We start from the raw sequence: 27,780 nt of genomic DNA on the forward strand, positions 1-27,780 counted from the left end.
TTTGCTTCTGAACAGTTTTGGCATCTCACTTTATCCCTTGAAGTTCAGAATGATTGGCATCTATAGGAACTCAGAATCCAGATATTGTTATTGATTCTCCTAGTTAAGTATGTTGATTCTTGAACACAGCTACTTTATGAGTCTTGGCCGTGACCCTAACCATTTTGTTTTCTAGTATTACCACCGGATACATAAATGTCACAGACACATGACTGGGTTAACCTTTTCAGATTGTGACTCAGCTTTGCTAGAGTCCCCAATTAGAGGTGTCCAGAGCTCTTAAGAACACTCTTTTTGCTTTGAACCACGACTTTAACCGCTCAGTCTCAAGTTTTCACTTGACACCTTCACGCCACAAGCACATGGTTAGGGACAGCTTGGTTTAGCCACTTAGGCCAGGATTTTATTCCTGTGGGCCCTCCTATCCACTGATGCTCAAAACCTTGGATCCTTTTTTTTATTTTACCCTTGCCTTTTGGTTTAAAGGCCTATTGGCTTTTTCCGCTTGCTTTTTTTTTTCTTTCTTTCTCTCTTTTTTTTTCGCATATATATATTTTTTCTGCAAGCTTTTCACTGCTTTTTCTTGCTTCAAGAATCAATTTTATGATTTTTCAGATTATCAAATAACATTTCTCCTTTTCTATCATTCTTTCAAGAGCCAACAATTTTAACATTCATGAACAATCAAATTCAAAAATATGCACTGTTCAAGCATTCATTCAGATAACAAAAAGTATTGCCACCACATCAAAATAATTAATCTGTTATAAAATCCGAAATTCATGCACTTCTTTTTCTTTTTCAATTAAAAACATTTCCCATTTAAGAAAGGTGATGGATTCATTTTCATTACTTTAAGGCATAGACACTTAGACACTAGTGATCATGTAATAAAGACACAAGCATAAATACACATAAAGCATAAAAATTCGAAAAACAGAAAATAAAGAACAAGGAGATTAAAGAATGGGTCCACCTTAGTGATAGCGGCTTGTTCTTCCTCTTGAAGATCTAATGGAGTGCTTGAGCTCCTCAATGTCTCTTCCTTGCCTTTGTTGCTCCTCTCTCATGACTCTTTGGTCTTCTCTAATTTCATGGAGGAGGATAGAATGCTCTTGGTGCTCCACCCTTAGTTGTCCCATGTTGGAACTTAATTCTCCTAGGGAGGTGTTGATTTTCTCCCAATAGTTTTGTGGAGGAAAATGCATCCCTTGAGGCATCTCAGGGATTTCATGATGAGGAATTTCCTCATGTCCATGAGTGGGATCTCTTGTTTGCTCCATCCTTTTCTTAGTGATGGGCTTATCCTCATCAATGAGGATATCTTCCTCTATGTCAATTCCAGCTGAATTGCAGAGGTGACAAATGAGATGAGGGAAGGCTAACCTTGCCAAAGTAGAGGACTTGTCCGCCACCTTGTAGAGTTCTTGGGATATAACTTCATGAACTTCTACTTCCTCCCTAATCATGATGCTATGGATCATGATAGCCCGGTCTATAGTAACTTCAGACCGGTTGCTAGTGGAAATGACTGAGCGTTGGATAAACTCCAACCATCCTTCTTAGTTGAACCGGCTTCCCTCTTGAATCTTGATGTGCGGAAAATGATCCGACACAAAACTCACCGGCAAGTGTACCAGGTCGCATCAAGTAATAATAACTCACGTGAGTGAGGTCGATCCCACAAGGATTGAAGGATTGAGCAATTTTAGTTTAGTGGTTGATTTAGTCAAGCAAACAGAAGTTGATTTGAGTGAATTTATGTTCAACAAGAATTAAATTGCATAGAATGTAAAGGGGAGTGGGTGATTTGCAGGAAATTAAAGGGAACAAAAAGAAAAAGAGCAGAATCTTAAAGAACAAGAAATTAAAATGGCAGAAACTTAGAACGCAAGAAATGTAAATTGCAAAATCTTAAAGTGCAAGAAATGTAAATTGCTTGAATTATAAAGGGAATTGGGAAGTGGATTTGCAGAAATTAAACAAGGAAAAGTAAAATTCAACAAACAGAAATGTAACAGATGGATTCAACTAAACCGGATCTCAAATGAAAATGAAAATAAACCTGGTGTAGCAACGAAACAAGGAAATTGATGGGAAGAAATCCATTAGTGAACTGGGCCATGAACCATTCACGTTTGAGTCAACGTTTGAGGCAAACGTTGACTCAAACGTCCCTTGTGTGACATTATGCAGCTCGGCCAAGTTGCTGTCTTCCACGTTTGAGCCAACGTTTGAGGTCAAACGTGAGCTCAAACGTGGTTACCCCATGCTACTCCTTTGGCCAACGTTTGGCCCAACGTTTGAGGCAAACGTTGGTGCAAACGTGGCTCACTCAATGCATCAAACAGAGGGGCTCTTCTTTGCTTTTATGGCGCCAACGTTTGACCTCACGTTTGAGGCAAACGTTGGCGCAAACGTTGGTTTGCTCCAGGGGTGCTTCTCCTTGCTAATATGTGGCCAACATTTGACCTCACGTTTGAGGCAAACGTTGGCTCAAACGTTGCCATGCCCAGGAGTGCTCTTTCTCTTCTTTTTGGCGCCAACATTTGACCTCACGTTTGAGGCAAACGTTGACGCAAACGTTGCCTTCCCTTGCTCCTTCTTCAGCCAACGTTTGCCTCAACGTTTGAGGCAAACGTTGTCGCAAACGTTGGCTCTTCTCCAGGGTGTTCTTCATCTGCTTCTCACGTTTGAGTTAACGTTTGAGGCAAACGTTAGCTCAAACGTGAATCCCTCTTTTCAAGCCCATTCTGGCAACCTTCTTCCAAGCTTTATTCCACCTATCATCAACCAACAATTGCATCAAAGCTATGCTCTAATCATGAAAGTTATTCTTTTTCTTTTCATATAAGCAATTATGGCATAAAACTCATGAAAATGCATCAATTCATCCATAGATGATTGAATCTAAGAAAACATGATATTCCACCCAATTGGCTTACTTGTGGCCCAAGAAAGTGCATAAAACTAAATGAGAACAAAGGAAAAAGACTAGTGAAACTAGGCTAAGATGACTTGTCATCACAACACCAAACTTAAAACTTGCTTGTCCCCAAGCAAGAACAGAATTATTAAGAAGAAAGAATGAAAACAAAAGAGAATGCTCATGTTAGCAGAGTATTATTGGTAGCTCATGGGGTTTTATGCAGATATGTAACTACTTACTTCTTATTGACAAGTAGGCCTAGAAAGTTCTCTCTAAGCATCAAGCAAAACACTGCTATGACCTCTCATTATTCCTTTGTCCTTGTTTACTGAATTCTTTTCTTTATAAACTTTAGTTCAGTGTCATGTGTAACAAGCTCTTTTCTTTATTTATGCTTGACACATTATTCACTTTAGACACTTGGCTCACATCCCCTCTTAGAACATTGATGCCCAGCACCTCTTTGGGTTACTAAATGTCTTGTAGCTAGGTTGCTCTTGATAGTGGACTTTCAGTTGATAATCCCGGGTTAGTTAACCCAAGTTACCAAGTGTTAATGCACTCCAAAGAACTTAATAATCCAAGCAGATCCTAGTACAAAGACACCACAGGTATATATTCTAAAGTTCAAACTATTGGTGTCTAGCTTTGTTTCTTTTTATTTTTCTTTTGTTCTGTTGCCACTTTTGGCTTTTTCTCTTCTTTTTTTGTTTTTCTTTTCACCCAAGGACTTTTATTTTGTTGAGATTCATAGATAGTGAACTACTTTCTTCTTAAAAAGAGAACAATCTATTCCTTTTATTCACTAATAGTGAGTTGCCACACAATCACACATACATGCCACCACTTACTATTATTTGACTTCTAGCTAATAATGAATCATCTTACTTCATGCTTCAAACATTTATTTTATTGAATTGAAAAGATGCAGGGGACAAAGCACGCATTAGTTAAGTAAAAGTAAACACACAAGCACACACTTAGACTAGCTTACTTATTTTAAGAAAACAAACATAATGCAAAGACTATTAACTAAAATGACTACTAAAGATGCAAAGACTACTTTATACAGAAATGATGCATGCTTTCTTTGTAGTAAGGAGCAGGTCCACCTTTCATGTATCATGCTTTTTCTTGCTTCTTTCATTTGCTTGGGTGTTGGTGTTCCCTGTGTCCATGTCTGTTGTCTGTTGACCCCGCCAGAACCCAGCTCTATTCATCGCCTCCTCTACTCTATCTTCAAGTCTCATAGCCTTGCTTACTTCTATCTCACTTTTCCCTTTGAAGAACTCATCGAAAGTTGGAAATGCTAGATCCATGTTGTGCAGATGCTCTCCAATATAGTTCATTTTGATTTGACTATTTATGTTGTAGTCGGCTTGGACTTCATATCTTGCATCTTGGAGAGTTATGAACTCTTTGAGAGCCCTCATATTTTCAGCTTGCATTTGTGCTAACTTTCCAAATGATTCGTGAGATTGAAAAGCATGCTCCTCTTGCATCACGAAGAATTTTGACTCAAACTCACTTTGTTTGTTCATCATTCTCAGCTGCCATTCCTCTTGCTCTTGTTGGTTTTTCATGTACTGTTAATGGTATTCCTCTTGCCTTTCTTGAATTCTCATGTACTGTTTTGATAATCTTCCAATTGCTTCCTGCATCTGAGTCAGGACACCCCAAGATCTGTGGACCCCACAGGATCCCCACCTACCTTCACTCACTCTCTTCTCTCTTCTCAATCATCCTCTATTTCCAATAAACACTCATCCCTTCTGTCTTCAATTTACCACTCACACCCATACAACCACTACCTTCAAAATTCAACATCTCTCTCTCACCCAATCCCACCCTTATGGCCGAACACACACTCCCATCCATCTCCTCCATATCTTCTTCTTATTCTTCAGTCTTTCTTCTTTTGCTCGAAGGCGAGCAACATTCTAAGTTTGGTGTGGTAAACCATAGCATCATGATTGGAAAGGAAGTAGAAGTTCATGAGGTTATATCCCTAGAACTCTACAAGGTGGCAGACAAGTCCTCTACTTTCGCAAGGTTAGCCTTCCCTCATCTCATTTGTCACCTCTGCAATTCAACTGGAATTGTCATAGAGGAAGACACCCTCATTGAAGTGGACAAGCCCATCACTAAGAAAAGGATAGAGTAATCAAGAGAGCCCACTCATGGACCTCAACAAGAGCATGAGGAAGTTCCTCATCATGAAATCCTTGAGATACCTCAAGGGATGTACTTTCCTCTACAAAACTATTGGGAGAAAATCAACACCTCCTTAGGAGAATTGAGTTCCAACATGGGACAATTAAGGGTGGAACATCAACCATCATCCATCATCCTTCATGAAATCAGAGAAGATCTAAAAGCAATGAAGGAGGAGCAGCAAAGACAAGGAAGAGACATAGAAGAGCTCAAGGACATCACTAAGGTGGATTCATTCCTTGTCCTTACTTTCTCTGTTTTTCATTTTCTATGTTATGTGCTTATATATGTTTGTGTCTTCATTACATGATCATTAGTAGTTAGTAACTCTGTCTTAAAGTTATAAATATCCTATGAATCCATCACCTCTCTTAAATGAAAAATGTTTTAATCCAAAAGAACAAGAAGTACATGAGTTTCGAATTTATCCTTGAACTTAGTTTAATTATATTGATGTGGTCACAATGCTTCTTGTTTTCTGAATGAATGCTTGAACAGTGCATATGTCTTTTGAAGTTGTTGTTTAAGAATGTTAAATATGTTGGCTCTTGAAAGAATGATGACTAGGAGACATGTTATTTGATAATCTAAAAAATAATAAAAATGATTCTTGAAGCAAGAAAAAGCAGCAAAGAACAAAGCTTGCAGAAAAAAAAAAGGCAAAAAAAAAAATAGAAAAAAAAATATAGAAAGAAAAAGAAAAAGCAAGCAGAAAAAGCCAATAACCCTTAAAACCAAAAGGCAAGGGCAAATAAAAAGGATCCCAAGGCTTTGAGCATCAGTGGATAGGAGGGCCTAAAGGAATAAAATCCTGGTCTAAGCGGCTAAACCAAGATGTCCCTAACCATGTGCTTGTGGCGTGTAGGTGTCAAGTGAAAACTTGAGACTGAGCGGTTAAAGTCAAGGTCCAAAGAAAAAAAACAAAGAGTGTGCTTAAGAACCATTGTGTCCACACATAGTAAAGAGCCATAATAATGATTCCATACAATAACAAAGAGTACTACATTAATGTGATCACAATTTCGTGCACCAGTAGTCTTCGGCTCTGCTGTGCTTCAGTAACAATCATCATTCTTTCAATGGTTATAGGCATGCCCGGGTTCAACCATGTTGGATTTGCCTCCTCCATTGGCACCTTGGCTTTCATGCATAAACACATAATAGTGCTCGGGTAGTGTAGCCACCCTTCGGCCGAATTTTTCTCTGCTATCCTTTGAATGTCATTTGTAATGATCTCATGGACTTTCACTTCTCCTCCTGTTATTATGCAATATAACATGATAGCTCTCTTCTTATTGACCTCCGAGTTGTTTACTGTGCCTAAGATTGATCTCTTCATTAGCTCATACCAACATTTTGCTTCAGGAGTGAGATCTCCTCTTCTCAAGTACTTGTACTTGTTTTTAGTAGTTTCTACCCACTCCGTGTTGACTACACTAATCTCACTGGCAATCTCATCATAGTCTTGCTCTTCATTTAACCTTTGATGGTATCCTGGCTTATCAAAATGGGCTGCCCTCAGTTTCAATACTTTCATGATAGTATTTGGGCTAAAATATACTTCAGTTCCCCGCACATAACTCTTATAAGTTGGAGCTTGATTCATTTTGGTCCTTGGGGTATTAGCATAAAATTCCCATATAATGTTCGCATTGATCCTGGTAATTGGTGAAATGAGCTCCTCCCACCTCCTCTTCCTAATCTTGGCTTTCATTTCTTGGCACTCATCGTCCGACAATAGAAGTGGAACCTCTGGATATATCTTCTTCTGACTCATCCATTCAAGTTGTAGTTGATGGTACCAAGATCTAAATTTCCACTGGTCAAATTCAGGGGTGCTTTCTTCAACCATGGGCTCCTTTCCTCTCCTTCGTTTGGTTCTTGAGGAAGAGGCCATGATTGCTTGATTGGCTGATCTTTTTGAGGTTAGAGGGAGTGTGAAAAAAGTTGGAGATTTTGATGTGTTTTCGACAAAGAAATATTTGAGGCTGAGCTTATATGATGAAGAATGATGGAGGAATTGGAGTTTGAATGGTTGGAGTGCAGGGAGTGTGCAACTTTTTCGTTTATGTGCATGGCTTGAAGGTGGTGTTTTATAATCATTTAATTGAACAATGGAGGGTTGGGATGCAATTGGATACTTTGCAAATCAAAGGTGTGCATGTAAGGTTGGATGAGGACAAAACTTGCTTCTTCAATGGTCTTCAACGTGCTTATTCCAAAGAGTGTGCAGATTCACATGTGATGGGATTTTGTCCTCATGCTAAGCTCCCCCTTGTCTTGTCTCTTTCATTGATTATTCTTTGACCACCTAACCATCACAACAAGACAACAAAGTTAAACATTATCAGATTGTGGCAAGAAGGCTTATTAAACAACTATGTGAACCCTCATTTCTTATATCTATTTTAACCATGACTCTTCTCTCTTTTTTCTTGGAGGACACCAAACTTAATGTTTGGTCATATCGTCTAAAGTGTTTCTCCCTCCAACTAGTGTTCTTGAAATCTCAATGTCACTCTTGGTTAAATATTTATAAGAAATGCTTAAAATTTTTTTTTTTCATGAGGAATCAATTGTGTCCCTTAATTGGTGCATCAAGGTTTGATGAACACCAAACTTATCTCTTGTTAAGGGGTAAATGCAAAATGCCAACAGTTGATCACAATTGATGCCTTCATCACAGAATATAATTCCTTTTTAATTATAAGGCCCTAGAAGGTAACAAAGTATGATCATCGGTGCATGATTTTTAATTTTATGAATAAGAAATGATCTTCCGAAAACATCTACATATGCAGACACCAAACTTAATGTTTGGTCATATACTTCATCAGGATGACTAAGTATATAGTCTAAGAGTGTTTGAAAAACTGATTTGGTGTACTTGAAGGTACACCAAACTTAGAATTCTTGGCATATGTTTCAAAATAGTGCATGCATTCATTAAGTACGTTCATAAAAAAAAATCATGCTAGGGTGATCATAGCTTATTGAATTAAAAACGACAGAAATCTTAAATCATGGGTTGCCTCCCATGGAGCGCTCTTTTATTGTCACTAGCTTGACATTGGAGCTTTTCTTTTATGGTGGTTGATGATTGTAGTGCCTCAACTTGTCCCCCCTCACTGTAAGCCTTCTTTGTGTGCCTTGATGCTTAATTTCAATGTGCTCGAGAGAGAGTACTTGGTTAACAGTGTAGTGATCCTCAGTTCCCAGCTGTTGATATACTAATTGCACCTTGTCGCCTTTGGAGAATCCTTCAGTTGGGATTTTTTTATTCTTCCACCCTTTGTGAGCATTCTTCTTGTTTTTCTTCCTTTTTCTTGTTAACCTTTCTTCCTTGACAGTAGCTTTAGTTGTGGTACTTTCCTTCTTGTTTATCTTCCAAATTTCTTTTTGAGTACCTTCTTTTCCTTGCATATGTTCATTCTTCTGCTTTACTGAATTGTTGATTGCTTGCCTTGGAAAACAGTCATTGATTACTTGGCTTCTTTCTTCAGAATTTTGTTGTTCTGGAAACACTTCAGAGTAATGCTTTCCTCATGCATCCTGAGAGTTAGTTCTCCTTGCTCTACATCTATGATGGCTCTGGCGGTAGCTAAAAATGGCCTTCCCAAGATAATCGAATTGTTTTCTTCTTCTTTTGTTTCCAAGATTACAAAATCTGTAGGATAAATGAACTTGTCAACCTTAACTAAAAGGTTTTCGATCACTCCTTTGGGATGTACTACTGACTGGTCCACCAATTCCAATGACATCTGTATTGGTTTCACCTTCTCTATGCCAAGCTTTTTCACTAAAGAGGATGGAATTAGATTTATGCTTGCTCCTAAATCGTACATCCCCTTGTTGATAAATAGACTTTCAATGGTGCAAGGTAGGAAAAAACTTCCTGGATCTTCCAACTTAGGAGGGAGTCCTTTTCTGATGAGTGCACTGCATTCTTCAGTGAGAAGTATAGTCTCCTTCTCCAGCCAGCTTCTTTTCTTGTTAATGAGTTCTTTCAAGAACTTGGCATATAAGGGCATCTGTTCCAATGCTTCGGCCATGGGAATGTTGATTTCCAGCTTCTTGAAAGTCTCCAGGAATTTGCGGAAGTGTTGATCCTTGGTCTCTTTGTTGAACCTCTGTGGGTATGGCAGCGGAGGAATGAAGGCTTTCTCCTTTTTCTGTGCTTCTTCCTCTCTCTCATGTATTTTGATTGGCTGGTCTTCTTTTCTTTTGGGGTTCTCTGTGCTCTTGTTTGGCACCATATCTTGATCATTGGCTTCCTCTGTATCTGTTGGTTTTTTGCTGCTCTCCACTTGTTTCCTTGTAGTGTTATTGTTGTTCATCAATGTTCTCCCACTTCTTAACTGTATTGCCTTGCACTCTTCCTTAGGATTTGGGATTGTGTCACTTGGTAGGGAACTTGGTGATCTCTCAACAGAAATCTGCTTGGAGATTTGCCCAATCTGCCTCTCTAGGCTCTTCATGGAGGCTTCATGGTTCTTGGTTGTCATTTTTTGGTATTTCCACATTTTGTCTATCAAGGTTTCCAAGTTAGTGATTCTTTGAGATTCTGGTGATGCTTGTGGTGGGTTGTGAGGTGTGGATAGTGGATGGTAGGCATTTTGGTTGGTGGGTTGGTTATTGGATTGATAATGGTTGGGGTTGGGGTAGTTGTTTTGAGGTTTTCTGTAAGGGTTTTAGTTAGTTTGCTGCTGGTTGTGGTTTTGGTTGTTTCTTGAAGTGTTTTGGTTTGAGTTCCTCTGCCATGGTTGTTGGTTCTGGTTGTGATTGTCTCCCCATCTGAGGTTTGGGTGGTTCTTCCAGGATGGATTGTAGGTATCACCATAAACTTCATTCTGTCCAGAGTTTTGGTTATACATGTACTGCACTTGCTCCTGTTGTTGCTCTTCTTAGCTTTCTTCATTCTGCACACATACAGTTGATGGGTGGCTTAGTTCACAGCTGCTACTTGAAGGCTGTCAATCCTTTTTGCCATTTGTTCAAACTGTTGTTGAATTTGTTGTTGCATCATCTTATTTTGAGCCAAAATGGAGTCTACTCCCTCCAGTTCTAATACCCCCTTTCTCTGTGATGGTTGGCGGTTTCTTTGATGAGCAAAGAAATATTGATTGTTGGCCACCATGTCCACAAGATTCTGGGCTTCCTCAGCAGTTTTCATCAGTTGTAGTGAACCTCCAGCAGAATGGTCTAATGCCTCTTGAGATTTCAATGTCAGGCCTTCATAGAAATTTTGCAGCACGTCCCATTCATTGAACATCTCTGGAGGACACTTTCTGATTAAGGCTTTGTACCTCTCCCATGCTTCATACAAGGATTCGGCATCTAATTGTATGAATGTATGCACCTCGGTTTTCAGCCTGATGACCCTTTGAGGTGGATAGAATTTGGCTAGAAATTTAGTCACCAAATCATCCCAACTAGTGATACTTCCTTGGGGAAAAGTTTCAAGCCATTGTACGGCCTTGTCCCTTAGTGAGAACAGAAACAGCAGAAGCTTGTAAGTTTCAGGATTCACTCCATTGGATTTGACAGTGTCACAAATCCTTAAGAATGTAGATAGATACTGGTTGGGATCTTCCAATGGGCTGCCTCCATAGGAACAATTGTTCTGGACAAGTGTAATGAGTTGTGGTTTTAGCTCGAAATTGTTTGTATTGACATTGGGAGTTAAGATGCTGCTTCCACAGTGTCTGGGATTTGCAAAAGTGTAGGAGGCCAACACTCTCCTCTGTGGTGGATTGGGATTAGATGGATCTCCTTCCATCTCGTGATATTCTTCCTCAGATTCTTCCTCTCCAACAATACCTTTCCCTCTCTCAGCTCTTCTTAATCTCCTGAGAGTTCTCTGGTCAGCTTCGGATAAGATAGGAGTAGCTCTCCCTGTACCTGACATACAAACAAAAAATGAAACACACAACCAGTGATACTTCAATCTATTGCTAGAATGAAGTTTTAGTTAGCTTAAGCAAAAATTCAAACAGTTAGTAGGTTAGTCAAAATTAAAGAAAAAGTGCTTGATCTAAACTACCACCTCACTTAATCATTGTCAATCTATTCAATCCCCGGCAACGGCGCCAAAAACTTGATGTGCGGAAAACGATCCGACACAAAACTAACCGGCAAGTGTACCGGGTCGCATCAAGTAATAATAACTCACGTGAGTGAGGTCGATCCCACAAGGATTGAAGGATTGAGCAATTTTAGTTTAGTGGTTGATTTAGTCAAGCAAACAGAAGTTGATTTGAGTGAATTTGTGTTCAACAAGAATTAAATTGCATAGAATGTAAAGGGGAGTGGGTGATTTGCAGGAAATTAAAGGGAACAAAAAGAAAAAGAGCGGAATCTTAAAGAACAAGAAATTAAAATGGCAGAAACTTATAACGCAAGAAATATAAATTGCAGAATCTTAAAGTGCAAGAAATGTAAATTGCTTGAATTATAAAGGGAATTGGGAAGTGGATTTGCAAAAATTAAACAAGGAAAAGTAAAATTCAACAAACAGAAATGTAACAGATGGATTCAACTAAACCGGATCTCAAATGAAAATGAAAATAAACTTGGTGTAGCAACGAAACAAGGAAATTGAAATGAAAACCAATAGATCTCAGGACCCAAGAGACTAGATAACCAAGTCTAGATCTCAATACCTTCTTAGATCCAAATTTAGAATTCAATTGTAAGAAAAGTAAAGATCCAGCAGTAGAAGAAAGGAACTCAAATATTGATTTCTCAAAAAGTGTAGTAAAGAAAACAGAGAGATCTCAAGGTGAGATTGAGACAGAATTTCCTCAATTCTTCAACACCCAAGACTCAAAATCTCCAAATAGCTCAAAACCCAAAAGCTCTCTACTGTGAATACTATGAAAATTCTTAAAGAAAACTCTAAAAAGAAAATCTCCCTAAAACTTCAAATCCTAAGCTATTTATACACTTTCTTCAAATGATCATTAAGCCTTGAATTGGGCCTTTAGCCTTGATGGAATTGGGTTGATAGTAGCCTCCGTTGATTGCTCTTGGTGTTGGGAAGAAATCCAATAGTGAACCGGGCCATGAACCATTCACGTTTGAGTCAACGTTTGAGGCAAACGTTGACTCAAACGTCCCTTGTGTGACATTATGCAGCTCGGCCAAGTTGCTGTCTTCCACGTTTGAGCCAACGTTTGAGGTCAAACGTGAGCTCAAACGTGGTTCCCCCATGCTACTCCTTTGGCCAACGTTTGGCCCAACGTTTGAGGCAAACGTTGGCGCAAACGTGGCTCACTCAATGCATCAAACAGAGGTGCTCTTCTTTGCTTTTATGGCGCCAACATTTGACCTCACGTTTGAGGCAAACGTTGGCGCAAACGTTGGTTTGCTCCAGGGGTGCTTCTCCTTGCTAATATGTGGCCAACGTTTGACCTCACGTTTAAGGCAAACGTTGGCTCAAATGTTGCCATGCCCAGGAGTGCTCTTTCTCTTCTTTTTGGCGCCAACGTTTGACCTCACGTTTGAAGCAAACGTTGGCGCAAACGTTGCCTTCCCTTGCTCCTTCTTCAGCCAACGTTTGCCTCAACGTTTGAGGCAAACGTTGGCGCAAACATTGGCTCTTCTCCAGGGTGTTCTTCATCTGCTTCTCACGTTTGAGTTAACGTTTGAGGCAAACGTTAGCTCAAACGTGAATCCCTCTTTTCAAGCCCATTCTTGCAACCTTCTTCCAAGCTTTATTCCACCTATCATCAACCAACAATTGCATCAAAGCTATGCTCTAATCATGAGAGTTATTCTTTTTCTTGTCATATAAGCAATTATGGCATAAAACTCATGAAAATGCATCAATTCATCCATAGTTGATTGAATCTAAGGAAACATGATATTCCACCTAATTGGCTTACTTGTGACCCAAGAAAGTGCATAAAACTAAATGAGAACAAAGGAAAAAGACTAGTGAAACTAGGCTAAGAAGACTTGTCATCAAATCTCTCTTCCATTGAGCACCCTCTTCACAAATGTCTATGAGGACTTGGTCCAACCTTTGATCAAAGTTGACCCTTCTAGTGTAGGGGTGTGCATCTCCTTGCATCATGGGCAAGTTGAATGCCAACCTTACATTCTCCGGACTAAAATCTAAGCATTTCCCCCGAGCCATTGTAAGCCAATTCTTTGGGTCCGGGTTCACACTTTGATTATGGTTCTTGGTGATCCATGCATTGGCATAGAACTCTTGAACCATTAAGATTCCGACTTGTTGAATGGGGTTGGTGAGAACTTCCCAACTTCTTCTTCGAATCTCATGTCGGATCTCCGGATATTCATTCTTTTTTAGCTTAAAAGGGACCTCGGGGATCACCTTCTTCTTGGCCACAACTTTATAGAAGTGGTCTTGATGCACCCTTGAGATGAATCTCTCCATCTCTCATGACTCGGAGGTGGAAGCTTTTGCCTTCCCTTTCCTCTTTCTAGAGGTTTCTCTGGCCTTAGGTGCCATAAATGGTTATGGAAAAATAAAAAGCAATGCTTTTACCACACCAAACTTAGAAGGTTTGCTCGTCCTCGAGTAAAAGAAGAAGGAAGAGAGTAGAAGAAGAAGAAATAGAGGAGATGAATGGGGCTTAGTGTTTCGGCCAAGGGGGAGAAGTAGTGTGTATGTTGTATGAAAATGAAGGAGTGAAGATTGGTTTATATTGGAGTGGAGAGGGGGGTATGGTTCGGCCATTATAGGTGGGTTTGGGTGGGAAAGTGGTTTGAATTTGAATGGTGAGGTAGGTGGGGTTTTATGAAGGATGGATGTGAGTGGTGAAGAGAATAGTGGGATTTGATAGGTGAGGGGGTTTTGGGGAAGAGGTATTGAGGTGATTGGTGAATGGGTGAAGAAGAGAGAGAGAGATAGGGTAGGTGGGGATCCTGTGGAGTCCACAGATCCTGAGGTGTCAAGGATATCTCATCCCTGCACCAAGTGGCATGCAAAAATGCCCCTTTCTGCCAATCCTGGCGTTAAACGCCAGGCTGCTGCCCATTTCTGGCGTTTAACGCCAGCTTCTTACCCATTTCTGGCGTTAAACGCCAGTCTGGTGCCCATTTCTGGCGTTAAACGCCCAGAATGGTGCCAGACTGGGCGTTTAACGCCCATTCTGCTACCCTTACTGGCGTTTAAATGCCAGTAAGTTTCTCCTCCAGGGTGTTCTATTTTTAATACTGTTTTTTCTTCTATTTTTGCTTTTTTCAATTGTTTTTTTTTTACTTCACATGATCATCAACCTACAGAAAACGTAAAATAACAAAAGAAAATAGAAATTTAACATAGATAATTAAAGATTGGGTTGCCTCCCAACAAGCGCTTCTTTAATGTCAATAGCTTGACAGTGGGCTCTCATGGAGCCTCACAGATGTTTAGAGTAATGTTGGAACCTCCCAACACCAAACTTTAGAGTTTGACTGTGGGGGCTCTGTTTGACTCTGTATTGAGAGAAGCTCTTCATGCTTCCTCTCCATGGTTACAGAGGGATATCCTTGAGCTTTAAACACAAGGGAGTCTTCATTCACTTGAATGATCAATTCTCTTCTGTCAACATCAATTACAGCTTTTGCTGTGGCTAGGAAGGGTCTGCCAAGGATGATGGATTCATCCATACACTTTCCAGTCTCTAGGATTATGAAATCAGCAGCGATGTAGTGGCCTTCAACCTTTACCAAGACATCCTCTACAAATCCATAAGCCTGTTTTCTTGAATTGTCTGCCATCTCTAGTGAGATTCTTGCAGCTTGTACCTCAATGATCCCTAGCTTCTCCATTACAGAGAGAGGCATGAGGTTTATGCTTGACCCTAGGTCACACAGAGCCTTCTCAAAGGTCATGGTGCCTATGGTACAAGGTATTGAGAACTTTCCAAGATCTTGTCTCTTCAGAGGTAATTTCTGCCTAGTCAAGTCATCCAGTTCTTTGGTGAGCAAGGGGGGTTCATCCTCCCAAGTCTCATTACCGAATAACTTGGCATTTAGTTTCATGATTGCTCCAAGGTACTTAGCAACTTGCTCTTCAGTAAGATCTTCATCCTCTTCAGAGGAAGAATACTCATCAGAGCTCATGAATGGCAGAAGAATACATCATCTTCATTCTCTCAGTGTGAGCCTCAAATTTCCATGGTTCCTCATGAGGGAACTCCTTAGAGGCCAGTGGACGTCCAGTGAGGTCTTCCTTAGTGGAGATCACTGCCTCTTCCTCCTCTCCAAGTTCGGCCGTGTGGGTCATGTTGATGGCCTTGCACTCTCCTTTTGGATTCTCTTCTGTATTGCTTGGAAGAGTACTAGGAGGGAGTTCAGTAACTTTCTTACTCAGCTGACCTACTTATGCCTCCAAATTTCTAATGGAGGACCTTGTTTCAATCATAAAACTTTGAGTGGTTTTAATTAGATCAGAGACTACAGTTGCTAAGTCAGAGTGGCTCTGCTTAGAATCCTCTGTCTGTTGCTGAGAAGATGATGGAAAAGACTTGCTATTGCTAAACTTGTTTCTTCCACCATTACTGTTGTTGAAGCCTTGTTGAGGTCTCTGTTGATCCTTCCATGAAAGATTTGGATGATTTCTCCATGAAGGATTATAGGTGTTTCCATAGGATTCTCCCATGTAATTCACCTCTTCCATTGCAGGGTTCTCAGGGTCATAAGCTTCTTCTTCAGAGGAAGCTTCCTTAGTACTGACTGATGCAGCTTGTATTCCAGACAGACTCTGAGAAATCATATTGACTTGCTTAGTCAATATTTTGTTCTGAGCCAATATGGCATTCAGAGTATCAAACTTAAAAACTCCTTTCTTCTGATTTGTCCTATTATTCACAGGATTCTTTTCAGAGGTGTACATGAATTGGTTATTTGCAACCATTTCAATGAGTTTCTAAGCTTCTGCAGGCGTCTTCTTCAAATGAAGAGATCCTCCAGCAGAACTATCCAATAACATTTTGGATAGTTCAGACAGACCATCATAGAAGATACCTATGATGCTTCATTCTGAAAGCATGTCAGAAGGACAACTTCTGATCAATTGCTTGTATCTTTCCCAAGCTTCATAGAGGGATTCACCTTCCTTTTGTCTGAAGGTTTGGACTTTCACTCTAAGCTTGCTCAATTTTTGAGGTGGAAAGAACTTTGCCTAGGCAGTAAAGTCACCAAGCACCTTCCTTGCATTGTTGGTGTTTTCGGCTGCCATGGCTTCTTCTTGTTTGAAAAGCTCTGTTAGATCCTCTACAGAGAGTTGTACTTTAGCTTCTCTCAGCTTTCTCTTCAAGGTCCTTTCGGGTTCAGGATCAGCCTCAACCAGAATGTCTTTGTCCTTACTCCTGCTCATATGAAAGAGAGAAGAAGAAAGTATGGAATCCTCTATGTCACAGTATAGAGATTCCTTGAGGTGTCAGAGGAAAAGAAAAATAGACGGAGGAGGTAGAAAGAGAAGAATTCGAACTTATCAAGAGGGATAGAGTTCGAATTGTTGATAGTGGAGGAGTGTTAGTCCTTAAATAGAAGGATGTGAGAAGAGGGGAAGAATTTTTGAAATTAAAGTAAAAGATTTTGAAATAATTAAAAGAAATTTTGAAAATTTGGTAAAAGATTTTCGAAAATTAAGATTGGAAAAGAAATTAAGTGATTTTTGAAAAAGATTTTAAAATTAGAAATAAAAAAGATATGATTGAAAATAAATTTTGAAAAAGATGTGATTGAAAAGATATGATTGAGAAGATATGATTGAAAATCAAATTAAAAAGAGAAAGTTTTAAAATTAAAGTTGATTACTTGACTAACAAGAAATTAGAAGATATGATTCTAGAATTAAAATTTTTGATCCTTTCTTAATAGGCAAGTAACAACTAGAAAATTTTGAATTGAGTTATTAATTGTAGCAAGGATTTTCGAAAATAGTAATAAATAAAAAAAATTGAAAAGAATTTGATTTTGAAAAGATATGATTGAAAAGATATGATTTGAAAAAGATTTGATTTTGAAGAATTATGAAAACTTAAAAAAAAAATTTGAATTAAAAACAAAATCTTCCCTCTTATGTCATGCTGGCGTTAAACGCCCAGAATGGCATCCATTCTGGCGTTTAACGCCCAAAATGCTACCTTTTTGGGCGTTAAACGCCCAGCCAGGTACCCTGGCTGGTGTTTAAACGCCAGTTTTCCTTCTTCACTGGGCGTTTTGAAAGCCCAGCTTTTTCTGTGTAATTCCTCTGCTGAATGTTCTGAATCTTCAATTTTCTGTGTTATTGACTTGAAAAGACACAATTTTGAAATTTTTTTTTGAATTTTTAATGATGAGAAACAATAGAAATGCAACTAAGATCAAATAAACAATGCATGCAAGACACTAAACTTAGAAGTTTGTATACTAATGACTATAACAATTTGAAAATGCATGTAAGAAACAACAAAAGACACAGAATAAGAGAAATTAAAGATCAGAGCACTGAAATCATCAAGAACAACTTGGAGATCAATCAAGAACATAATGCATATATTCAAAAAATGCAAGAAGAATAAAGACATGCAATTGACACCAAACTTAAAAATTGATATTAGACTCAAACAAGAAACATAAAATATTTTTTATTTTTATGGTTTTATAAATTTTTTTGTGATTTTTCGAAAATTGAGTGGAAAAGAAAATAAAGGGGTTCAAAATTTTTAATAAGAGTTCCAGGAATCATTGCAATGCTAGTCTAAGACTCCGGTCCAGGAATTAGACATGGCTTACTAGCCAGCCAAGCTTTCAATGAAAGCTCCGGTCCAAAATACTAGACATGGCCAATGGCCAGCCAAGCTTTAGCAGATCATTGCTAACAATAGCAAAATTGTTAGAAATCAACAAACTCTTGTGATGATAAGTTGAAACCTCGGTCTAATAAGATTAGACATGGCTTTACAGCCAGCCAGACTTCAACAGATCATCATGAAACTCTAGAATTTATTCTTAAAAACTCTGAGGAACAAAATAAAAAAAATTGTATTAAAATAAATTTTCAAAAATAAAAAGTAAAATTACCTAATCTAAGCAACAAGATAAACCGTCAGTTGTCCAAACTCGAACAATCCCCGGCAACGGCGCCAAAAACTTGGTGCACGAAATTGTGATCATCAACAATGGCGCCAAAGACTTGGAGCTCTCAACGTGAATCACACTTTGTCACAATTCTGCACAACTAACCAGCAAGTGCACTGGGTCATCCAAGTAATACCTTACGTGAGTAAGGGTCGATCCCACGGAGACTGTCGGCTTGAAGCAAGCTATGGTCATCTTGTAAATCTCAGTCAGGCGAATTCAAATGGTTATGGAGGATTGATAATTAAAAGATGAATAAAACATAAAATAAAGATAGAGATAGAGATACTTATGTAATTCATTGGTAGGAATTTCAGATAAGCGTATGAAGATGCTTTGTTCCTCCTGAACCTCTGCTTTCCTATTGCCTTCTTCCAATCATTCATACTCCTTTCCATGGCAAGCTTTATGTTGGGCATCACCGTTGTCAATGGCTACTTTCTGTCCTCTCAGTGAAAATGTTCTACGCACGCTGTCACCGCACGACTAATCATCTGTCGATTCTCAATCATGTTGGAATAGGATCCATTGATCCTTTTGCATTTATCACACGCCCAACACTCGCAAGTTTGAAGCTCGTCACAGTCATCCCTTCCCAGATCCTACTCAGAATACCACAGACAAGGTTTAGACATTTCGGATCTCAGGAATGGCCGCCAATAATTCTAGCCTATACCACGAAGGTTCTAATCTTAGATCAGAAACCCAAGCGATACACATTCAAGCTTGTTTGCTTGTAGAACGGAAGTGGTTGTCAGGCACACATTCATAGGTGAGAATGGTGATGAGTGTCACATAATCATCACATTCATCATGTTCTTGTGTCCGAATGAATATCTTAGAGAAGAAGTAGGCGTGAATTGAATAGAAAAACAGTAGTACTTTGCATTAATTCATGAAGAACAGTAGAGCTCCACACCTTAATCTATGGTGTGTAGAAACTCCACCGTTGAAAATACAAAAGTGATAATGGTGGTCATTGGCTTCGGTCCCAGAGAGGGAATCCGAAGAACCAAGATGAAAATACAATAGTAAAAGGTCCTATTTATAGAAAACTAGTAGCCTAGGGTTTACAGAAATAAGTAATTAATGCAGAAATATTCTTCCGGGCCCACTTGGTATGTGCTTGGGCTGAGCATTGAAGCTTTCACATGTAGAGACTTTTCTTGGAGTTAAACGCCAGCTTTTGTGCCAGTTTGGGCGTTTAACTCCAGCTTTTATGCCAGTTCTGGCGTCTTGATGCCAGAATTCTTAAGCTGATTTGGAACGCCGGTTTCGGCCATCAAATCTTAGGCAAAGTATGAACTATTATATATTTCTTGAAAGTCCAAGATGTCTACTTTCCAACTCAATTGAGAGCATGCCAATTGGGCTTCTGTAGCTCCAGAAAATCTACTTCGAGTGCAGGGAGGTCAGAATCCAACAGCATCTGTAGTCCTTTTTCAGCCTCTGAATCAGATTTTTGCTCAGGTCTCTCAATTTCAGCCAGAAAATACCTGAAATCACAGAAAAATACACAAACTCATAGTAAAGTCCAGAAATATGATTTTTAAATAAAAACTAATAAAAACATAATAAAAACTAACTAAAACATACTAAAAACAATGCCAAAAAGCGTATAAATTATCCGCTCATCACATACGCCTCACGGTAGTTAAGGCCGCATGATATGAACTACCCGACACATGATTTGGAACTTGCTGCTGTTGTGTTTGCTTTAAAGATTTGGAGGCACTACCTCTATGGCGTTAAGTTTCTTGTTTTCTCAGACCATAAGAGTTTGAAGTATCTTTTTGAGCAGAAAGAGTTGAATATGCGTCAGAGGAGGTGGATGAAGCTTCTGAAAGATTATGATTTTGAATTGAATTATCATCCAGGAAAAGCAAACGTTGTGGCGGATGCTTTGAGTCGGAAATCTTTATATGCAGCTTGGATGATGCTACAGGAAGAAGAATTACTGAAGGCATTTCAAGGTTTGAATTTGGGAATTAGAGAAGAATCTAGAATTTTATGTTTGAGTCAGTTGCAGATTTCAAGTGATTTTAAATCAAAACTTCTGAAGGCTCATCGAGCCAGTGAAGCGTTATGTAAGGTATTACCAGCAATTGAACAGGGAAAACAGTGGAGAGTGTCAGAAGGACAGGATGGTTTGTGGAGGTTCAAGAACCGGATTGTTGTGCCAGATATTGGAGACCTGCGACAGAGAATCTTGAAGGAAGCTCATAAGAGCGGGTTTTCAATTCACCCAGGGAGCACTAAAATGTATCAGGATCTGAAAGCGATGTTTTGGTGGCCAGGCATGAAGAATGATGTGGCATTGTATGTATCTAAATGTTTAACGTGTCAGAAGGTTAAGATTGAGCATCAGAGACCATCAGGGACCCTTCAGTCTTTGGAGATTCCACAATGGAAATGGGAGAGTATTGCAACAAATTTTGTGATAGGTTTGCCTAGAACCCAGTCTGGTTGTGACGCTATTTGGGTGGTTGTGGATCGACTGACAAAATCAGCTCATTTTCTTCCTATCCGAATAAGTTGCACAATGGAAGAATTGGCTCGAATGTATATCAAAGAGATTGTCAGGTTGCATGGTGTGCCTTCTACCATTATATCTGACAGAGATCCTCGTTTCACATTAAGGTTCTGGGGAGCTTTTCAGCGTGCATTTGGGACTCAGTTGAGTTTGAGTACTGCATATCACCCTCAGACAGATGGCCAGTCAGAGAGAACTATTCAGACCTTGGAAGATATGCTAAGGGCCTATGTTTTGGACCAGCTGGCGAGCTGGGATCGGTATATGCCATTAATACAGTTTGCTTATAATAATAGTTATCATGCGAGTATTGAAATGGCTCCATATGAAGCTCTGTATGGCAGAAAATGTCAGTCTCCACTATGTTGGCATGAAACTGGAGAAAGGAGTTTGTTAGGGCCTGAGATGAAAGCTGAAACTACTGAACAGATAAAAAAGATTCGTAGTCAAATGCTTATAGTCCAGAGTCGCCAAAAAAGTTATGCTGACCAGAGGCGAAAGCCTTTAGAATTTGAGGAAGGAGAGCATGTTTTTTTGAAAGTTACACCAACCACTGGAGTGGGAAGAGCTATTAAGACTAAGAAACTGAATCCTCGTTATATTGGACCGTTTGAGATTCTGAAGAGAATTGGACTAGTGGCTTATAGAAGTGTCTTACCGCCATACCTTTCGAATTTGCACGATGTATTTCATGTATCACAGCTTCGAAAGTATACTCCTGATGCAAGTCATGTTCTAGAACCAGAACCAATCCAAGTGAAAGAATATCTAACACTTTCAGTAATTCCGGCAAGAATTGATGACACCAGTGTTAAACGAATACATGAAAGGGAAGTATCATTAGTAAAAGTAGCTTGGAGTCGAGTTAGTATCGAGAAACATACTTGGGAACTCGAATCAGATATGCGAAAGGACTACCCACATCTCTTTTCAGGTAACTGAATTTGAATTTTGAGGGCAAAATTTTTTATTAGGTGGGTAGGATGTAAACCCCGGTTAAATTAGTAGATAATTAGTCAATAAATTAGTTTTTAATAAAGAGGATTAGAAATGCAAATATTATATCAAATTAGGATAGAACTCATCGAAACGAGAATTTTGACACCAATTTCGAAGAAAACAGTTCAAGATTGGACCAAACGGGCCGAACCAGTTGAACCGGGACCAAACCGGGCCGTGGGTCCAACCGGACCAATATATTAAATAAACCCAAGCCCTTCTCTCCGTCATTTCAGCAGAAAACGAAGCAGAAGGCTTCCAGGGGAGAAGAGCGACGAAAGTTTCCCGAACCTTTACGGTGAATTTCAAAATCCCGTAACTCCTCCGTTCGAGCTCTACATTTCTACTAGAACAATTTCATTGGTAAGCTACTAAACACCCCCAGACACTCCTTTCTCCCAATTTTTACTAAATTAAGTGGAGATATTGAATTTTTTTGCTTTTTGATGTTTTAGGATCCAATTAGCTTGAGGAAAACGCTTACTCTTACTTATGTGAAGCTTGGGTAAGGTGAGGATACGATAATTCTATTTTATTTTTATTGAATTTGAGCTTTGATTATTAAATTGGATATATATGTGTTATGAATGTGTATTAGGTTGTGAATAAATAATTGGAGCTTGAAATTGTGAATACTGGAACTTGGAGGAAGCGGATTAGTTGAGTTTTGAGGGGCTGCCTTGGTTTTGAATAAATAGCTTTGGTTGTTACGTGAAAATCGGCCAAGGTATAGTTTAGGTTTCTTGCATTTAATATAGAATGTTCTGTGAAAACTTAGGCTAGATGACCATAGGATAAGTTGGAATGCAGGTGTATATTTAATGTTTAGTAATTTGTCGATGAATATATTTGGTTGCAGTTTATTGGATAATTAGTTATTAATTTTGGATGGTGAATGTTGTTATGTTAATTTGGAGAGAATTATGGTTGAATGTTATAGTTTATGAACATGGTTGATGAATTATAATTGAATTATTTATATGGCTTATGAATTTGAATAATCTGATATACGAGATTCCCTGGATCAAGTGCCATGGCTTGCCACCACGTGTACCAGGTTGAAAACTCGATACTCTGTTGACCCTACGACGTAAGTGTGACCGGGCACTATATAAATTCCCGGGAATGTTACCCCCATTGAGCAATATTGATTATTTGAGAAAAAGCTATGCATAAACTCTTGGGGATGCACATCGGGGGACAGTCTAAGGACAATTCAGACTTGTCGGGTTGGCTGGATAACCGACAGTTGAGCCTCATCAGCCATAGGACAGGCATGCATCATGTGCATATTACTTGAATTACTTGCTTGTGTATTAACTGGTTAAATGTATATTTGTTACCTGCAGTACTTGTAACCTTCTTGTGCTTGCCTTTGTCTGTTTAGTTGTCTGTGAAAATGCATGATGGAGTTGGAGGTATGGAGGAATGGCAGAATGGGATTTAGATTTAAGGTTAAGTTAAGTTAGGTTTAAATATCCTTAGTAAACCACCTTTTATGGCTTCTGTTTAATACTTTAAGCTCTATAATCTGAGTGTCAGCATTCTAGGATTTACCTCTGGCATTCCCAGGACCTTATATATTATGTGTGTGGCACCTTTACCATACTGAGAACCTCCGGTTCTCATTCCATACTATGTTGTTGTTTTTCAGATGCAGGTCGGGAGGCATCTCGTTAGGCGTCTAGACCCTTGAAGCGGAGTGGTTACAGGGTTATTTTGTTATGCTATGATGTGTATATATGTACTTAGTTTTCTCTCCGCATAACTTGTTCTTTTGATCCTCCTAGAGGTTTATGGAGAGGCAGGATTGTGTATATGTACTTTTGGGTTTTGGGATGTGTGTATATATGTGTAAATATTCTCTGGCCAATCTTGACTTCGCAGGCTGAGTTAGGAGCTTGTTATTTTGTTTCTTTGGCACTCTATTCCTACTTCTGTTATCTTATGTTTAATAATTATGATTTTCTTAGCACGTAAGTTAACTCGTACCTTGAGCGTTACACTTTTATTTTGTGATTTTTGTTTCCTCTTTCTTCAAGGCTCCTAGCATATTATAATTCTTCTGCTATTATATGTACTCATTTTATTTTAGAGGTCGTAATACTACACCACCTCTGTTTTACGGCTTAAGCGTAAAGCTTAGTGTGGTTGGGTGTTACAAGTTCACCCTTGTTAAGGACTCTTGCCTGCTTTACACGTTTTTCATTACTTTTCTGTAAGCATGAATCACTAACCTCCTAAGGTTAAGGTTAGGAGCTCTGTTGAGTTTCATGGATTAATAATATTACTATTCTAATTCACTATTTCTGATTCTATTCTCTTATTCATTTTCGTTCTTCATCTTATGAATTGAGGGTGACCCGTGACAATCACCCTTGTTCTACATGGGTTTCGTGCAAGTCCTGACCCGGATAGCATTGAACCAAAGCTAGAGATTGCATTGCGAATTCCAATAGAGTACCTGGGTAACTTTGGATACGTGACATGAAATTTTGTTGACCGTGGGTAAGTGAGGTCTCTGTGGTGCTAAGGCTAGAGTCTGAGAAGCAGCGTTCCCTGATTCGGAAGATCTGCCTTGTCTGTGGCACCTTTAGTAGGATCATGAAGGGAAGTGGATTGCTTAGAGCTTCATCTTCTGCTACAGTGAGAAACCTAGAGGTGGCTTGATAAGAGGACATGAGTCACTTGCAACATGGTGGATTGCTGCAGTGGAGGAGGTTAACTTGATGAGAGGATATGAGTTAGTCACTTATGGCTGCCATTGAATGAATCAGAAAGTTATTAAAGTAGACAGTAAGAAAAGTTAATCCGGAAAGACAAAGCATCTCCGAAGTCTCAACCGTTCTCATACCATTTATTTTCCACATATTTAGTAACGTTTTATTTATTTATTCTGTTTTATACATTTTTCGTGACAAACTATAATTTCTATCTGCCTAACTAAGATTTGCAAGGCAACCATTGCTTGCTTGCTCAAACCAATAATTTTCATGGAATCGACCCTCACTCACCTGAAGTATTACTTGGACGACCCGGTATACTTGCTGGTCTATCTGTGCGAAACGTGCGGAGCCAAATTCGTGCACCATCGATCTTTCCAACGATTCAAGAATAGTTGAAAAAGGAATTTGTGAAAAAAGTTATGAGATTTTGAAAATTGAATTAAAAAACCGATTTCTGCAACATATCAGATTTTCTGTTTTTTGATATGGATGCGTACGTGGCCTTTGACATGCGTACGCGGGCATTGGCCTCTACGTATGCGAACACTGCATGCGTACATGACTTACTAAATTTTCACCTCATGCGTACGCGAGACCATGCATGTGTACGCGTGACCTCCAGATTTTGTAAAAGTTTAATTAAGCTTTTTAACCATTCCTTTAGCCTTTTAAACCTTTATAAAGCCCGATAAGAGTCTAGAGCCGATGTATTCGAGGATAGAGAAGTTAAAGAATGATACTTGATGAGTTGAGTTAGTGAATCAAAGGAAAATGAGTAAAATGTGAGATAATGCAAGATGACATTAATACGGTGAATGAGTATGATAATGAGAGATAAGTTATGAGGATTGATTTGATATTAAATAATGAGAATGATGTTGATAATGAGAAAGGACGATGAATTGGTTGAGATTAAGTATGACGAGAAGGGTTATGACAAAGAAAAATGACAGATATGGATTACGATTGAGTATAATGAGAATGATGATGAAAATGAGCGAAATGAATGATGAGTCTAAGTTATTGATAATTGGGGAATGATGATGGATTTGGGAGGTTTAGGATTCCCTATGAGTTATACATTATATACGTGAGTGAAGATCTTGATGAGATTGTGATTGAGAAGTGTGACGGGCACTATTACCTGGAGTGAATAGTCGAGTTGAGGTAGACGATTTCCTCTCTCGTGTTGTGATTATGATTAAAGAGACAATAAAAATTGTATAGTGAGGACGGTGGTGTTATCCCGATCACGTAAAGGCAATTTGAGATTGAAAATTCTCTCACTTGCTATAATAAACAAGTTGAGGTCGAGGATTCCGTCTCTTGTTGTGGTGGACAAACTTGAGGTTGAGGACTCCCTCACTTGTTGCACCAGAGGGTTGGACAGAAGGTCGAGGATTCCCTTCAGATTAAATCTTGTGATTATTAATTTGAATTCTGGTTATGTTTGATGATTTGAATTGAAATGAGTTTTGGATTGATGTGGTGAGGACAATGGCTTTGTCCCGCTCATGAATGGACAAGTTGAGATTGAGGATTCTCAGTAGGTAAGTTGAGATTGAGGATTCTCTCACTTGCTATGATACACAAGTTGAGGTCGAGGATTCTCTCTCTTGTTGTGGTAGACGAGCTTGAGGTTGAGAATTTTCTCACTTGTCGCACTAGAGAGTTGAATAGAAGGTTGAGGATTCCTTTCAGATTAATTCTGTAATGATTAATTCGAATTGCGGGTATGTTTGCTTGTGTTGAATTGAAAATGAGTTCGAATTGAAATGGTGAGGACGGTGGTTGGATTCCACTCACTAATAGGCAAGCTGAGATAGATGATTTTCTCTCTTGCTGTAATGGATAAGATAAGGTTGAGGATTTCCTCTCTTGTTGGCGGTGGGCAAGCGAGATTGGGGCTTTCCTCTCTTATTACATCGGGAAATTAAATGAAAAATGTTGAGGATTCCATTTGATTCGATTCCTGGTGTGGTATGAATGAGTTAGGTTGAGAATTTCCTATCATTACATCACAGTCTCTCTCTGAATAGGAGGTTGAGGATTCCCACCTTGAAGGTTGAAGATTCCTTCGTGTTGAGAGACGATATCCGAGTTAGCTACCGGGTGTGTCGGATTGGCTGTATAACTGACAGATGAACTCATTGGCCATGTGGCAGGCATACATCATTTGCATATGTTTGATTTGATTGGGTTTGCTTAATTGTATCGTTTACCTAATTGTATACCTTATATGACTAAATGCTACTTGCATTACATGCCTTACTTGTCTATTACTTGTTTGCATTGTTTGTGTTTGTACAACTGAGAGGTCCCTCATGTTGGTGTTGGTTGACGCTGAGAGTTGTCCTTGTTGAAATGAGATGAAATGATTTGAGCTCCCTAGGTAGACGCAGTGAAGTAAGTTCACTTGCTTCAGGTAAAGATTTGAGGTATTGATATATAATTACTGAAACGACTAGCTGGTGTTGGTTCTGGTTATGATTCTATTCTAAAGTGGAAGCTGGAAAGTTTGGATAGTTGGAAAAGATGTGAAATTAAAGTAGACTTAGTATCTCCCAGGACAGTTGCCTAAGTTATGGATTATTGAGAATCTAGGGTGAATAATTGATGAAAGGGAGATTAGGATGCTTAGTGAGTTTTTATTATAGTGCATTGTATTTATTTGGCACTGAAAACTTATGGGTTGGGAGTTCTTATTTCGTATATATATTTTTTTCCAGATTTAAGTCCAGGTGCTTAGCAGTAAGCTGTGGTTTATCTGAAAGATAGCAATGATCATTGGATTCTCTGCTTATTTTGTTTAGATTTCTCTCCATACTCATTTTGAAAAACTTATGCTATGTATCTATTTAATCTTTTTGAAAACTTGCCTATAGAGGTCTTGATGTATATTTTGGGAGAGTTAAAAAACTACTATTGTCAACTGATTTTATTTCTGTATCCTAGTCAGACTAAACTTCGCAGGTCGTGACTAGTGGCTATTATACTTATGTCTATATACATATATGTACCTTGTCTTTATTCTTTTCTTCCTTATTGTTATACCTTATCTTGATTCGCTATCCGAATATGTTTTATCTTCTTTTTTTCAATATGAGAGTGTTTCCGGGTGCGATTTTATCTTGCTCCCTTTTAGCATTCTCGTTAAATAACTCCTTTCAATCATATAGATATATATGTATTTTAATCCACCTTGTGAGTCGTATCACCTTACTATCGTTGACTTATGGCTCGAACATAAGGATTTGAATATTAGGGTGTTACAGATCTTGTCTTGATTTAGTTTTTTT

General features: G+C 38.9%; 1 protein-coding gene across 1 annotated transcript; it reads left to right on the plus strand.

The window, feature by feature from the left end:
- Window positions 20,973-21,698, plus strand: LOC110268420. Its single transcript, XM_021114559.1, has 2 exons — window positions 20,973-21,284; window positions 21,381-21,698. The coding sequence occupies exons 1-2, from the start codon at window positions 20,973-20,975 to the stop codon at window positions 21,696-21,698; spliced, it is 630 nt and encodes a 209-aa protein (XP_020970218.1).

Source organism: Arachis ipaensis, chromosome B10 (genome assembly GCF_000816755.2).
Source record: "Arachis ipaensis cultivar K30076 chromosome B10, Araip1.1, whole genome shotgun sequence".
Taxonomy (NCBI): Eukaryota; Viridiplantae; Streptophyta; class Magnoliopsida; order Fabales; family Fabaceae; genus Arachis; species Arachis ipaensis.

What these genes read in the sequence shown, in the direction of transcription:
- LOC110268420 (XM_021114559.1), top strand. Translation starts at nt 20,973, where the DNA reads ATGCTAAGGGCCTATGTTTTGGACCAGCTGGCGAGCTGGGATCGGTAT. An exon ending in AATTTGAGGAAGGAGAGCAT is followed by an intron (nt 21,285 to 21,380) that starts GTTTTTTTGAAA and finishes GAGATTCTGAAG; the next exon opens with AGAATTGGACTAGTGGCTTA.